Below are 14,100 nucleotides of genomic sequence, written 5' to 3' on the forward strand. Positions count from 1 at the left end.
GATCCACATGCCTTTTTCTCGAGCATGAACAACATACAATCCAAATATTTGCTTCATTTATTTCAAAGTGGGTTCATTTTAATTTCTTTAGTTTGCCACAAACAATGAAACAATGGAAGAACCAGGTCTACGGGTTCAAGAGGTTGGGTATAAACTGAACATGTTGTAGTTCTTAAATGTCATAAATGAAAGAGACTATTACTATTGTGTATAGTTTGTCTGTATAATAAACTTTATGTGTTATTATCTCCATCTTGTGTGTTTTTTGTGGCTCCAAATGAATTTTATTTGGGTAGAGAGACGACAAAATGGCTCTTTTCATCCTAAAGGTTGCAGACCCCTGTACTATACTATGTTGTCCAAAGTCTGACCATTTTTTTGAAAACCATTTTTTTGGTCCAAAACTTGACAAAAACGTCATACTATACTATGTAGTATGTCATACTATACTATGTCTCCAAAATGTGACCATTTTTGGAGGAAAAAATTTTGGACCAAAATTGGACAAAAACGACATACTATACTATGTCGTCCAAAATCTGACCATTTTTTTGAAAACTATTTTTTTGGTCCAAAGTTGACAAAAACGTTATACTATACTATGTAGTACTTCATACTATACTATGTCTCCAAAATGTGACCATTTTTGGAGGAAAAAATATTGGACCAAAATTGGACAAAAACGACATACTATACTATGTCGTCCAAACTCTGACCATTTTTTTGAAAACCATTTCTTTGGTCCAAAACTTGACAAAAACGTCATACTATACTATGTAGTATGTCATACTATACTATGTCTCCAAAATGTGACCATTTTTGGAGTAAAAAAATTTGGACCAAAATTTGACAAAAACGACATACTATACTATGTCGTCCAAAATCTGACCATTTTTTTGAAAACCATTTTTTTGGTCCAAAGTTGACAAAAACGTCATGCTATACTATGTAGTACGTCATACTATACTATGTCTCCAAAACGTGACCATTTTTGGAGAAAAAAAATTTGGTCCAAAATTTGACAAAAACGACATACTATACTATGTCGTCCAAACTCTGACCATTTTTTTGAAAACCATTGTTTGGTCCAAAACTTGACAAAAACGTTATACTATACTATGTAGTACGTCATACTATACTATGTCTCCAAAATGTGACCATTTTTGGAGGAAAAATTTTTTGACCAAAATTGGACAAAAACGACATACTATACTATGTCGTCCAAACTCTGACCATTTTTTTGAAAACCATTTTCTTGGTCCAAAACTTGACAAAAACGCCATACTATACTATGTAGTACGTCATACTATACTATGTCTCCAAAATGTGACCATTTTTGGAGGAAAAAATTTTGGACCAAAATTTGACAAAAACGACATACTATACTATGTCGTCCAAAACTGACCATTTTTTTGAAAACGATTTTTTTGGTTCAAAACTTGACAAAAACGTCAAACTATACTATGTAGTATGTCATACTATACTATGTCTCCAAAATGTGACCATTTTTGGAGGAAAAAATTTTGGACCAAAATTGGACAAAAACGACATACTATACTATGTCGTCCAAACTCTGACCATTTTTCTGAAAACCATTTTTTTGGTTCAAAACTTGACAAAAACGTCATACTATACTATGTAGTACGTCATACTATACTATGTCTCCAAAATGTGACCATTTTTGGAGAAAAAAATTTTAGACCAAAATTTGACAAAAACGACATACTATACTATGTATGTCATAAATGAAAGAGACTATTACTATTGTGTATAGTTTGTCTGTATAATAAACTTTATATGTGTTATTATCTCCATCTTGTGTGTTTTTTGTGGCTCCAAATGAATTTTATTTGGGTGGAGAGACGACAAAATGGCTCTTTTCATCCTAAAGGTTGCAGACCCCTGTACTATACTATGTTGTCCAAAGTCTGACCATTTTTTTGAAAACCATTTTTTTGGTTCAAAACTTGACAAAAACGTCATACTATACTATGTAGAACGTCATACTATACTATGTCTCCAAAATGTGACCATTTTTGGAGGAAAAAATTTTGGACCAAAATTGGACAAAAACGACATACTATACTATGTCGTCCAAAATCTGACCATTTTTTTGAAAACCATTTTTTTGGTCCAAAGTTGACAAAAACGTTATACTATACTATGTAGTACTTCATACTATACTATGTCTCCAAAATGTGACCATTTTTGGAGGAAAATATATTGGACCAAAATTGGACAAAAACGACATACTATACTATGTCGTCCAAACTCTGACCATTTTTTTGAAAACCATTTCTTTGGTCCAAAACTTGACAAAAACGTCATACTATACTATGTAGTATGTCATACTATACTATGTCTCCAAAATGTGACCATTTTTGGAGTAAAAAATTTTGGACCAAAATTTGACAAAAACGACATGCTAAACTATGTCGTCCAAAATCTGACCATTTTTTTGAAAACCATTTTTTTGGTCCAAAGTTGACAAAAACGTCATGCTATACTATGTAGTACGTCATACTATACTATGTCTCCAAAACGTGACCATTTTTGGAGAAAAAAAAGTTTGGTCCAAAATTTGACAAAAACGACATACTATACTATGTCGTCCAAACTCTGACCATTTTTTTGAAAACCATTGTTTGGTCCAAAACTTGACAAAAACGTCATACTATACTATGTAGTATGTCATACTATACTATGTCTCCAAAATGTGACCATTTTTGGAGGAAAAAATTTTAGACCAAAATTTGACAAAAACGACATACTATACTATGTCGTCCAAAATCTGACCATTTTTTTGAAAACCATTTTTTTGGTCCAAAACTTGACAAAAACGTCATACTATACTATGTAGTATGTCATACTATACTATGTCTCCAAAATGTGACCATTTTTGGAGGAAAAATTTTTGGACCAAAATTGGACAAAAACGACATACTATACTATGTCGTCCAAAATCTGACCATTTTTTTGAAAACCATTTTTTTGGTACAAAACTTGACAAAAACGTCATACTATACTATGTAGTATGTCATACTATACTATGTCTCCAAAATGTGACCATTTTTGGAGTAAAAAATTTTAGACCAAAATTTGACAAAAACGACATACTATACTATGTATGTCATAAATGAAAGAGACTATTACTATTGTGTATAGTTTGTCTGTATAATAAACTTTATATGTGTTATTATCTCCATCTTGTGTGTTTTTTGTGGCTCCAAATGAATTTTATTTGGGTGGAGAGACGACAAAATGGCTCTTTTCATCCTAAAGGTTGCAGACCCCTGTATTATACTATGTTGTCCAAAATCTGACCATTTTTTTGAAAACCATTTTTTTGGTTCAAAACTTGACAAAAACGTCATACTATACTATGTAGAACGTCATACTACACTATGTCTTCAAAATGTGACCATTTTTGGAGAAAAAATTTTTGGTCCAAAATTTGAAAAAAACCACATACTATACTATGTCGTCCAAAATCTGACAATTTTTTTGAAAACCAGTTTTTTGGTCCAAAACTTGACAAAAACATCATACTATACTATGTAGTATGTCATACTATACTATGTCTCCAAAATGTGACCATTTTTGGAGAAAAAAATTTTGGTCCGAAATTGGACAAAAACGACATACTATACTATGTCGTCCAAACTCTGACCAATTTTTTGAAAACCATTTTTTTGGTCCAAAAGTTGACAAAAACGTCATACTATACTATGTAGTATGTCATACTATACTATGTCTCCAAAATGTGACGATTTTTGGAGAAAAAAATTTTGGACCAAAATTTGACAAAAACGACATACTATACTATGTCGTCCAAAATCTGACAATTTTTTTGAAAACCAGTTTTTTGGTCCAAAACTTGACAAAAACGTCATACTATACTATGTAGTATGTCATACTATACTATGTCTCCAAAATGTGACCATTTTTGGAGAAAAAAATTTTGGTCCAAAATTGGACAAAAACGACATACTATACTATGTCGTCCAAACTCTGACCATTTTTTTGAAAACCATTTTTTTGGTCCAAAAGTTGACAAAAACGTTATGCTATACTATGTAGTATGTCATACTATACTATGTCTCCAAAATGTGACAATTTTTGGAGAAAAAACATTTTGGACCAAAATTTGACAAAAACGACATACTATACTATGTCGTCCAAAATCTGACCATTTTTTTGGTCCAAAACTTGACAAAAACGTCATACTATACCAGGGGTCTGCAACCTGCGGCTCTAGAGCCACATGTGGCTCTTCAGCCACTCTGCAGTGGCTCCTTGTAGCTTTAGAGATCAAGGCGACAAATAAAAGTGTTTTAATATCTTGTGCATCACATCCAATGTGGACGTAAAATTCAATATTCGGTACATGTTTGGATGCGTCCTGTCCATCTTTGGATCCACATGCCTTTTTCTCGAGCATGAACAACATACAATCCAAATATTTGCTTCATTTATTTCAAAGTGGGTTCATTTTAATTTCTTTAGTTTGCCACAAACAATGAAACAATGGAAGAACCAGGTCTCCGGGTTCAAGAGGTTGGGTATAAACTGAACATGTTGTAGTTCTTAAATGTCATAAATGAAAGAGACTATTACTATTGTGTATAGTTTGTCTGTATAATAAACTTTATATGTGTTATTATCTCCATCTTGTGTGTTTTTTGTGGCTCCAAATGAATTTTATTTGGGTGAAGAGACGACAAAATGGCTCTTTTCATCCTAAAGGTTGCAGACCCCTGGGATAGAGTATAGGATTATATGCCATGTTTAAAAAGAAGATTTGTCTGCGGTGCCCTCCCTCTAAGGATTTATTTAGTCCTAACAGAGTGGACCCCAGCCCATAATCCTCCTGCAGACACACCTGTAGAGAAGAGTATAAAGACTCTGGACAGCACTGAGTCAAACATAGATCATCAGGAGTCTCTCCACAGAAGCTCCACAGCCTCCAGACCAAACCTGAAGATGACTCCCACTGTCAGCCTGCTGTTGCTGCTCCTGCTCGGCCTCTCTCAGGCTCATCCTCTCCATGATGAAGGAAATGAAGATGAAGACTCAGACGACGTTGACATCACCACCAGGATTCTGACCTCCAACAACGCCACAGATGAGATCCTGCTGGAAGGAGACCTGCTCGCTCCCCAAACCAGAAACGCCATGACGTGCTGGTATCAGAGCTGCCAGTGGAAGAAAGGATACAATGGTCTGGTAACAATCCCATTCACTGTGAGCAGTGAGTTCACCAGCTGGGAAAAGCAGAAGATTGACTCTGCCATGAAGGTCTACCACAGCAGTACCTGCCTCCGCTTTGTCCCCCGTCAGAACGAGTACGACTACATCAGCATCGAGAACAAAGGTGGATGTTTCGCCGCTCTGGGCAGAGTGGGAGGAAGACAGGTGCTCTCTCTGAACAGACAGGGCTGCGTCTACCACGGTGTCATCCTGCACGAGATCAACCATGCTCTGGGCTTCCAGCATGAGCAGACCAGGAGCGACCGTGACAACTATGTCAGGATCAACTGGGAGTACATTAACCCACAGAGTGCCTACAACTTCTACAAGCACAACACCAACAACCTGAACACTCCCTACGACTACTCCTCCATCATGCACTATGGAAGAACAGCCTTCACTGTCCAGTACGGGAAGGATACGATCACTCCCATCCCCAACCCCAATGTCCAGATCGGCCAGAGGCGGGGCATGTCCCGCTGGGACATCATCAGGATCAACACGCTCTATGGCTGCTAATAATGCTAATGTTAAATGTCCTGTTTGTGTTCATTTTTCCTGTCATTAATATAAAAGCAACTATAATCTATGATTAACACTGGTCAAATTTACTACAGAACATATAACCCCAACAAGCCTCAAATGTCCATAATAAAGGTAAAACAACATGGCTGCTGTTGTGTCCTTTTTTAAGTGACTGTGTTCAAGATTACAAAATACTTTTATATATGCATGAAGTCATCTTCTCCAAAGTGAAGGATGGTCAATTAATTGTTAAACATTTGTAAAGAATAAATAACAAATTGGGTATGAAGCTTTACTACTTAAAAATCCATGTTGTGATCATCTTTTCTATTTCTCATTCACTTTTCAGTTATCCAAACATTAGGAAAAAATGTTGCCGATAACTTGCTGATTGTGATGCTATTACACCAGTTACATACATCATCCACCAGACCATCAATTAATCAACTCTACCAGTTTGTGCATTGTTGGGGCATGGAGCCAATTTTAACGGTATGTAATATAAAAAAAAAATCTGAAGAAATATTACATTCATTTGCTGAAAATGTCTTTTCAAATTACTTTAATAGGTGAAAATAACACACAAGCAAGGTGTTTGTCTTTAAAGAGGCAACAGAAAACTTCCGTTCCCCTAATGATTAGTGTTTGATATAGTTTACAAAGCTAATACTGTACAGTACTGTGGCCCTGTGTTGTTGTGTGTCATAGCAAACATCCCTGTGTACAAAAACACAATGGTTACCAGATAAATCATGTTCCCTTTATTGTTTTGGACATGGAATATTGGAGTTCCTTCGTGTCATTAATCAAGTCATCAGTTTTTTTCAACTCATTATGAAAACCATCATCCCAGTGGTCAACAGAGTAACATCATGACAACAACGCTCATGGGGATCAATATACACATGGATGGGGTTATTTTTCTGTCACCATTACACATGTGCTACAGAGCTGAACCAAAGCATAGGCCAAATAAGTGTCAGGGTAACCTGAGAGTGTTTGATGCTTCTCACAAGAGAGAGTATTTTGTAAAATATTATTTGATAAAAAATGTGATATAAAGATGTCAACAGCCATACTGATGTATTTGGGTTTAGGTTTTATATATAATGGTTTAACTAAATTCTGGTTGAATATTAAATTGAATATTTAAGTGGGAATAAATGCAAAGCTACAGTGTCTATGTAAATGTGTATGTAACTGTTAAAATTGAAGCTGGTTTAAGAAGTGTAATAATGAATAAAGATGCCTGAGGCTATAAGAAGCAGTTCATCTCTCTTGAACAATTTTTGATGGTCCAGAACCATAGCTAAAAGGTTTCCCATGTGCTGTTAAGCCACACAGAAAGCATTGTTTACACATTTCGGTTTTGGATGAAAAATTAAATGTGCGTAACATCAGTCAGATTTAACTTGCACTGAATAACACATTTAGTATAAACTGGTGGTGTTTGTGACGATAAATCCCAGTGAGCGTCAGCACCAGTCTCATGGTTCTTTTGTGTCTCAGAACTGAGCCTCTAATATTCCCAACAAATTAAAATCAGAGAACCTATTATTCTTTCAACATACAGATTTTCATCAGTGATTGGACATTTCCTTGAGATTTCTGGATGTACAATCAAAACAGCAGTGATCTTAAATGCCCTTTTGTGTTTGTTAGTCTGACAGAACATCTCTGATGATGCTAATGATGGTCTCTCACTTTGATGGTTAGTCCAAGACTTTGGCCAATGCAACTTTACCATACATTTTGAGAGAACCCTTCGGAATTGTCCCAAAAAGACAAATCAATCTTTATGGTTTCGTCTTTTTGAGACAACAGTGATCTCCTGATGTTTCCCACAGCACAATTACATCAAACATTTTCCTTCAAATGTGACATATTTCAGTCTACATAATGAAATGGTCAACATCTTAGTTCTAACACTCATGGTTCTGATATGATTATGCTTTTTGATTTCGTTGATGTCACTTTTCATTTAGTACTCTACTCTGGTCACAATAAAAATGAGTCTCATATGTTGACTAGCATCTCCCAATCACATTACATTTTCCTCAGTCTTGGATGTAATTTGCTGCCATTTGTTCCCATGCTACATAAACTCTAGTTGTGAAAATGAGAAACAATGATAAGCATCAGTATATGATCATTATGACAATTGGGCAGTTTGTTACAAAGGACGTCTCAAGGATATATATATATATGTTATTCCATTTAGTTTGCTTCTTCAAAAATAAGACCATGTTTAACTGGTTGAAGACCATGTAAAGTGTTTGAGGTGAAATCTTGGTAAGCTCGTGTTCATCCACCTCCTGACCAAAGATAACAAAACATGTTGAATCAGTAGGTTTGTCTGTGGAGTCCTCCCTCCAAAGATTTATTTAGTCCTAACAGAGTGGACCCCAGCCCATAATCCTCCTGCAGACACACCTGTAGAGAAGAGTATAAAGACTCTGGACAGCACTGAGTCAAACATAGATCATCAGGAGTCTCTCCACAGAAGCTCCACAGCCTCCAGACCAACCCTGAAGATGACTCCCACTGTCAGCCTGCTGTTGCTGCTCCTGCTCGGCCTCTCTCAGGCTCATCCTCTCCATGATGAAGGAAATGAAGATGAAGACTCAGACGACATTGACATCACCACCAGGATTCTGACCTCCAACAACGCCACAGATGAGATCCTGCTGGAAGGAGACCTGCTCGCTCCCCAAACCAGAAACGCCATGACGTGTTGGTATAAGAGCTGCCAGTGGAAGAAAGGATACAATGGTCTGGTAACAATCCCATTCACTGTGAGCAATGAGTTCACCAGCTGGGAAAAGCAGAAGATTGACTCTGCCATGAAGGTCTACCACAGCAGTACCTGCCTCCGCTTTGTCCCCCGTCAGAACGAGTACGACTACATCAGCATCGAGAACAAAGGTGGATGTTTCGCCGCTCTGGGCAGAGTGGGAGGAAGACAGGTGCTCTCTCTGAACAGACAGGGCTGCGTCTACCACGGTGTCATCCTGCACGAGATCAACCATGCTCTGGGCTTCCAGCATGAGCAGACCAGGAGCGACCGTGACAACTATGTCAGGATCAACTGGGAGTACATTAACCCACAGAGTGCCTACAACTTCTACAAGCACAACACCAACAACCTGAACACTCCCTACGACTACTCCTCCATCATGCACTATGGAAGAACAGCCTTCACTGTCCAGTACGGGAAGGATACGATCACTCCCATCCCCAACCCCAATGTCCAGATCGGCCAGAGACGGGGCATGTCCCGCTGGGACATCATCAGGATCAACACGCTCTATGGCTGCTAATAATGCTAATGTTAAATGTCCTGTTTGTGTTCATTTTTCCTGTCATTAATAAAAAAGCAACTATAATCTATGATAAACACTGGTCAAATTTACTACAGAACATATAACCCCAACAAGCCTCAAATGTCCATAATAAAGGTAAAACAACATGGATGCTGCTGTGTCCTTTTTTAAGTGACTGTGTTCGAGATTACAAAATACTTTTATATATGCATGAAGTCATCTTCACCAAAGTGAAGGATGGTCAATTAATTGTTAAACATTTGTAAAGAATAAATAACAAATTGGGTATGAAGCTTTACTACTTAAAAATCCATGTTGTGATCATCTTTTCTATTTTTCATTCACTTTTCACTTATCCAAACATTAGGAAAAAATGTTGCCGATAACTTGCTGATTGTGATGCTATTACACCAGTTACATACATCATCCACCAGACCATCAATTAATCAACTCTACCAGTTTGTGCATTGTTGGGGCATGGAGCCAATTTTAACTTGGTATGTAATATAAAAAAAAAATCTGAAGAAATATTACATTAATTTGCTGAAAATGTCTTTTCAAATTACTTTAATATGTGAAAATAACACACAAGCAAGGTGTTTGTCTTTAAAGATGCAACAGAAAATGTCCGTTCCCCTAATGATTAGTGTTTGATATAGTTTACAAAGCTAATAGTGTACAGTACTGTGGCCCTGTGTTGTTGTGTGTCATAGCAAACATCGCTATGTACAAAAACACAATGGTTACCAGATAAATCATATTCCCTTTATTGTTTTGGACATGGAATATTGGAGTTCCTTCGTGTCATTAGTCAAGTCATCAGTTTTTTTCAACTCATTATGAAAACCATCATCCCAGTGGTCAACAGAGTAACATCATGACAACAAAGCTCATGGGGATCAATATACACATGGATGGGGTTATTTTTCTGTCACCATTACACATTTGCTACAGAGCTGAACCAAAGCATAGGCCAAATAAGTGTCAGGGTAACAAGAGAGTGTTTGATGCTTCTCACAAGAGAGAGTATTTTGTAAAATATTATTTGATAAAAAATGTGATACAACTATGTCAACAGCCATACTGATGTATTTGGGTTTATGTTTTATATATAATGGTTTAACTAAATTCTGGTTGAATATTACATTTAATATTTAAGTGGGAATTAATGCAAAGCTACAGTGTCAATGTAAATGTGTATGTAACTGTTAAAATTGAAGCTGGTTTAAGAAGTAAAATAATGAATAAAGATGCCTGAGGCTATAAGAAGCAGTTCATCTCTCTTGGACAATTTTGATGGTCCAGAACCATAGCTAAAATATTTCCCATGTGCTGTTAAGCCACACAGAAAGCATTTTTACATGTTTCAGTTTTGGATGAAAAATTAAATGTGCGTAACATCAGTCAGATTTAACTTGCACTGAATAACACATTTAGTATAAACTGGTGGTGTTTGTGACAATAAATCCCAGTGAGCTTCAGCACCAGTCTCATGGTTCTTTTGTGTCTCAGAACTGAGCCTCTAATATTCCCAACAAATTAAAATCAGAGAACCTATTATTCTTTCAACATACAGATTTTCATCAGTTATTGGACATTTCCTTGAGATTTCTGGATGTACAATCAAAAACAGCAGTGATCTTAAATGCCCTTTTGTGTTTGTTAGTCTGACAGAACATCTCTGATGATGCTAATGATGGTCTCTCACTTTGATGGTTAGTCCAATACTTTGGCCCAGTTTTAAATATATGAACAACAATACAACTTTACCTTAGATTTTGAGAGAACACTCGGAATTGTCCCTAAAAGAAAAATCAATCTTTATGGTTCCGTCTTTAAGGGACAACAGTGATCTCCTGATGTTTCCCACAGCACAATTACATCAAACATTTCTCTTCAATGTGACATATTTCAGTCTACATAATGAAATGCTCAAAATCTTAGTTCTAACACTCATGGTTTTGATGTGATTATGCTTTTTGATTTCGTTGATGTCACTTTTCATTTAGTACTCTACTCTGGTCACAATAAAAATGAGTCTCATATGTTGACTAGCATCTCCCAATCACATTACATTTCCCTCAGTCTTGGATGTAATTTGCTGCCATTTGTTCGCATGCTACAGAAACTCTAGTTGTGAAAATGAGAAACAATGATAAGCATCAGTAAATGATCATTATTACAATTGGGCAGTTTGTTACAAAGGACGTCTCAAGGATATATATATATAAGTTATTCCATTTAGTTTGCTTCTTCAAAAATAAGACCATGTTTAACTGGTTGGAGACCATGTAAAGTGTTTGAGGTGAAATCTTGGTAAGCTCGTGTTCATCCACCTCCTGACCAAAGATAACAAAACATGTTGAATCAGTAGGTTTGTCTGTGGAGAACTCCCTCCAAAGATTTATTTAGTCCTAACATTTTGGACCCCAGCCCATAATCCTCCTGCAGACACACCTGTAGAGAAGAGTATAAAGACTCTGGACAGCACTGAGTCAAACATAGATCATCAGGAGTCTCTCCACAGAAGATCCACAGCCTCCAGACCAACCCTGAAGATGACTCCCACTGTCAGCCTGCTGTTGCTGCTCCTGCTCGGCCTCTCTCAGGCTCATCCTCTCCATGATGAAGGAAATGAAGATGAAGACTCAGACGACGTTGACATCACCACCAGGATTCTGACCTCCAACAACGCCACAGATGAGATCCTGCTGGAAGGAGACCTGCTCGCTCCCCAAACCAGAAACGCCATGACATGCTGGTATCAGAGCTGCCAGTGGAAGAAAGGATACAATGGTCTGGTAACAATCCCATTCACTGTGAGCAGTGAGTTCACCAGCTGGGAAAAGCAGAAGATTGACTCTGCCATGAAGGTCTACCACAGCAGTACCTGCCTCCGATTTGTCCCCCGTCAGAACGAGTACGACTACATCAGCATCGAGAACAAAGGTGGATGTTTCGCCGCTCTGGGCAGAGTGGGAGGAAGACAGGTGCTCTCTCTGAACAGACAGGGCTGCGTCTACCACGGTGTCATCCTGCACGAGATCAACCATGCTCTGGGCTTCCAGCATGAGCAGACCAGGAGCGACCGTGACAACTATGTCAGGATCAACTGGGAGTACATTAACCCACAGAGTGCCTACAACTTCTACAAGCACAACACCAACAACCTGAACACTCCCTACGACTACTCCTCCATCATGCACTATGGAAGAACAGCCTTCACTGTCCAGTACGGGAAGGATACGATCACTCCCATCCCCAACCCCAATGTCCAGATCGGCCAGAGGCGGGGCATGTCCCGCTGGGACATCATCAGGATCAACACGCTCTATGGCTGCTAATAATGCTAATGTTAAATGTCCTATTTGTGTTCTTTTTTTCCTGTCATTAATAAAAAAGCAACTATAATCTATGATAAACACTGGTCAAATTTACTACAGAACAAGCGTCAAATGTCCATAATAAAGGTAAAAAAAACATGGCTGCTGTTGTGTCCTTTTTTATGACTGTGTGTTTGCGATTACAAAATACTTTTATATGAAGTCAACTTTTGTAAAAACATAAAGAAATAAAAAATGGGTAGGAATCCTTAATATTTAAACATGGCATCTAATTCTCCATAATTAAAATATAACTTATACTCTGTGTCGTGTTGTTGTCCTGATCAGATATCTTTAAAATGAGATACCACGACTCAATGGGATCACTTGGCCACCTGTAAATAAATGTTGGAGAAAACTATTTTATACACATTTGGATGATGAAAATGTGTTTTAAAATTTTTTTTTTAATTCTGTTCCATCATCAGCATGATCGGCTCTTTACAATGTCCCATGTGTACACCATGTTGTTAACAGTATGCTGTGCTGATCATTATGTGACTTTTCCTATACGGTAAAGAGTGGAATGACCTTGAGTCTTTACATCAACATCTTGACAGGAAACCGTTAAAAAAAAAACACACACAGCTTTGCTCACAATATTATCACGTCTACACAACACAGACGCTTTGAGCTATTACTGTAGATGTAAACAAGGCCACTTAAATGTGACAGTGTACAAGCTTTTGGGAAAATATTGGTTCATTCTGTTGTTGTTGTATTTTTGCAGAAAATAATAATAAAGCAAACAGGACAAAAGTGAAAGACAATCAATCAGATGACACAATGTGTGTACAAGTGCTGCAAAGAACACAGTCCCCCATTTGGCTGCCTGACTTAGGTTTTGGCATTCAGAATTAATGCTGACATCATTTACATCTGCGTTTTGGCGATTTATCTGTTTGTTACAGGATAAATGCACAAGTGCGTTCTTCTTACAGTGGACCTTGTGATTATGAGGCATCCTAAAATAATGTCTTCAATCGGTTTGCACTGCATCAGCAGGTACTGTGGTGGGTCTTAAATCACCACGGCTACTCTGAATGACTCCATGAGAAATGGATGCTCACCCTGCTGAGTCCACACTTTGTCTGATAGATTGTGCTGCTTCAGATGCTATTGAATTTGTCCTGACTGGTCTAAAGAATATTGTGGAGCCAAAAGCTGCAGGGTGAGTGTTGAGTGAACTTGGCACTCTGTGCTCTCTTATTTCACGGTTATGATCGAGGATTTTCAGCCCGTGTTTTTTCACTGCTGTCATTTTCATTTCTTCAGCACCACAAACTTTAGAGCAGATGAACTGCATCATTCCAACCCATGACAAAAGAGAACACATATATTTGGACATCTTTTTTTATATATATAAAGGGAAGCCGACGTAAGATAAATAAATGCTTACATTTTATAAAAAATAATAACACTCTTCCAACAATGACAGTTGAGATGAGTATTAATAATGGAAGAGAAAAGCTTTTAAGTTCAAAAAGCCAGTGAGTGAAGACTTTTCAGGTAGAAGAGTTACAGCAGTACAACACAGTGAGCTGCTGACGTGTGTAATAGAGTTCTTGTTTGGCAACTCTGGAATTTCTCACCACCCTGAAGCCCAGTGAACACACACA

General features: G+C 37.4%; 3 protein-coding genes across 3 annotated transcripts; all 3 read left to right on the forward strand.

Annotated features, from left to right (window-relative positions):
* Window positions 1-4,983: 4,983 nt before the first annotated feature.
* LOC310936590 (high choriolytic enzyme 1-like) lies at window positions 4,984-5,769 on the forward strand (the record flags this gene model as incomplete). The annotated part of the gene is made up of 1 exon (XM_083900667.1): window positions 4,984-5,769. One exon carries the CDS (start codon window positions 4,984-4,986, stop codon window positions 5,767-5,769), a length of 786 nt encoding a protein of 261 aa, XP_083756793.1.
* Window positions 5,770-8,309: 2,540 nt separating this feature from the next.
* LOC310936325 (high choriolytic enzyme 1-like) lies at window positions 8,310-9,095 on the forward strand (the record flags this gene model as incomplete). Its single annotated transcript, XM_083900368.1, has 1 exon — window positions 8,310-9,095. One exon carries the CDS (start codon window positions 8,310-8,312, stop codon window positions 9,093-9,095), a length of 786 nt encoding a protein of 261 aa, XP_083756494.1.
* Window positions 9,096-11,656: 2,561 nt separating this feature from the next.
* LOC310936324 (high choriolytic enzyme 1-like) lies at window positions 11,657-12,442 on the forward strand (the record flags this gene model as incomplete). Its single annotated transcript, XM_083900367.1, has 1 exon — window positions 11,657-12,442. One exon carries the CDS (start codon window positions 11,657-11,659, stop codon window positions 12,440-12,442), a length of 786 nt encoding a protein of 261 aa, XP_083756493.1.
* Window positions 12,443-14,100: the final 1,658 nt, after the last annotated feature.

Source organism: Microchirus variegatus, assembly GCF_963457635.1.
Source record: "Microchirus variegatus genome assembly, chromosome: 14".
In the NCBI taxonomy this organism is placed as follows: domain Eukaryota; kingdom Metazoa; phylum Chordata; class Actinopteri; order Pleuronectiformes; family Soleidae; genus Microchirus; species Microchirus variegatus.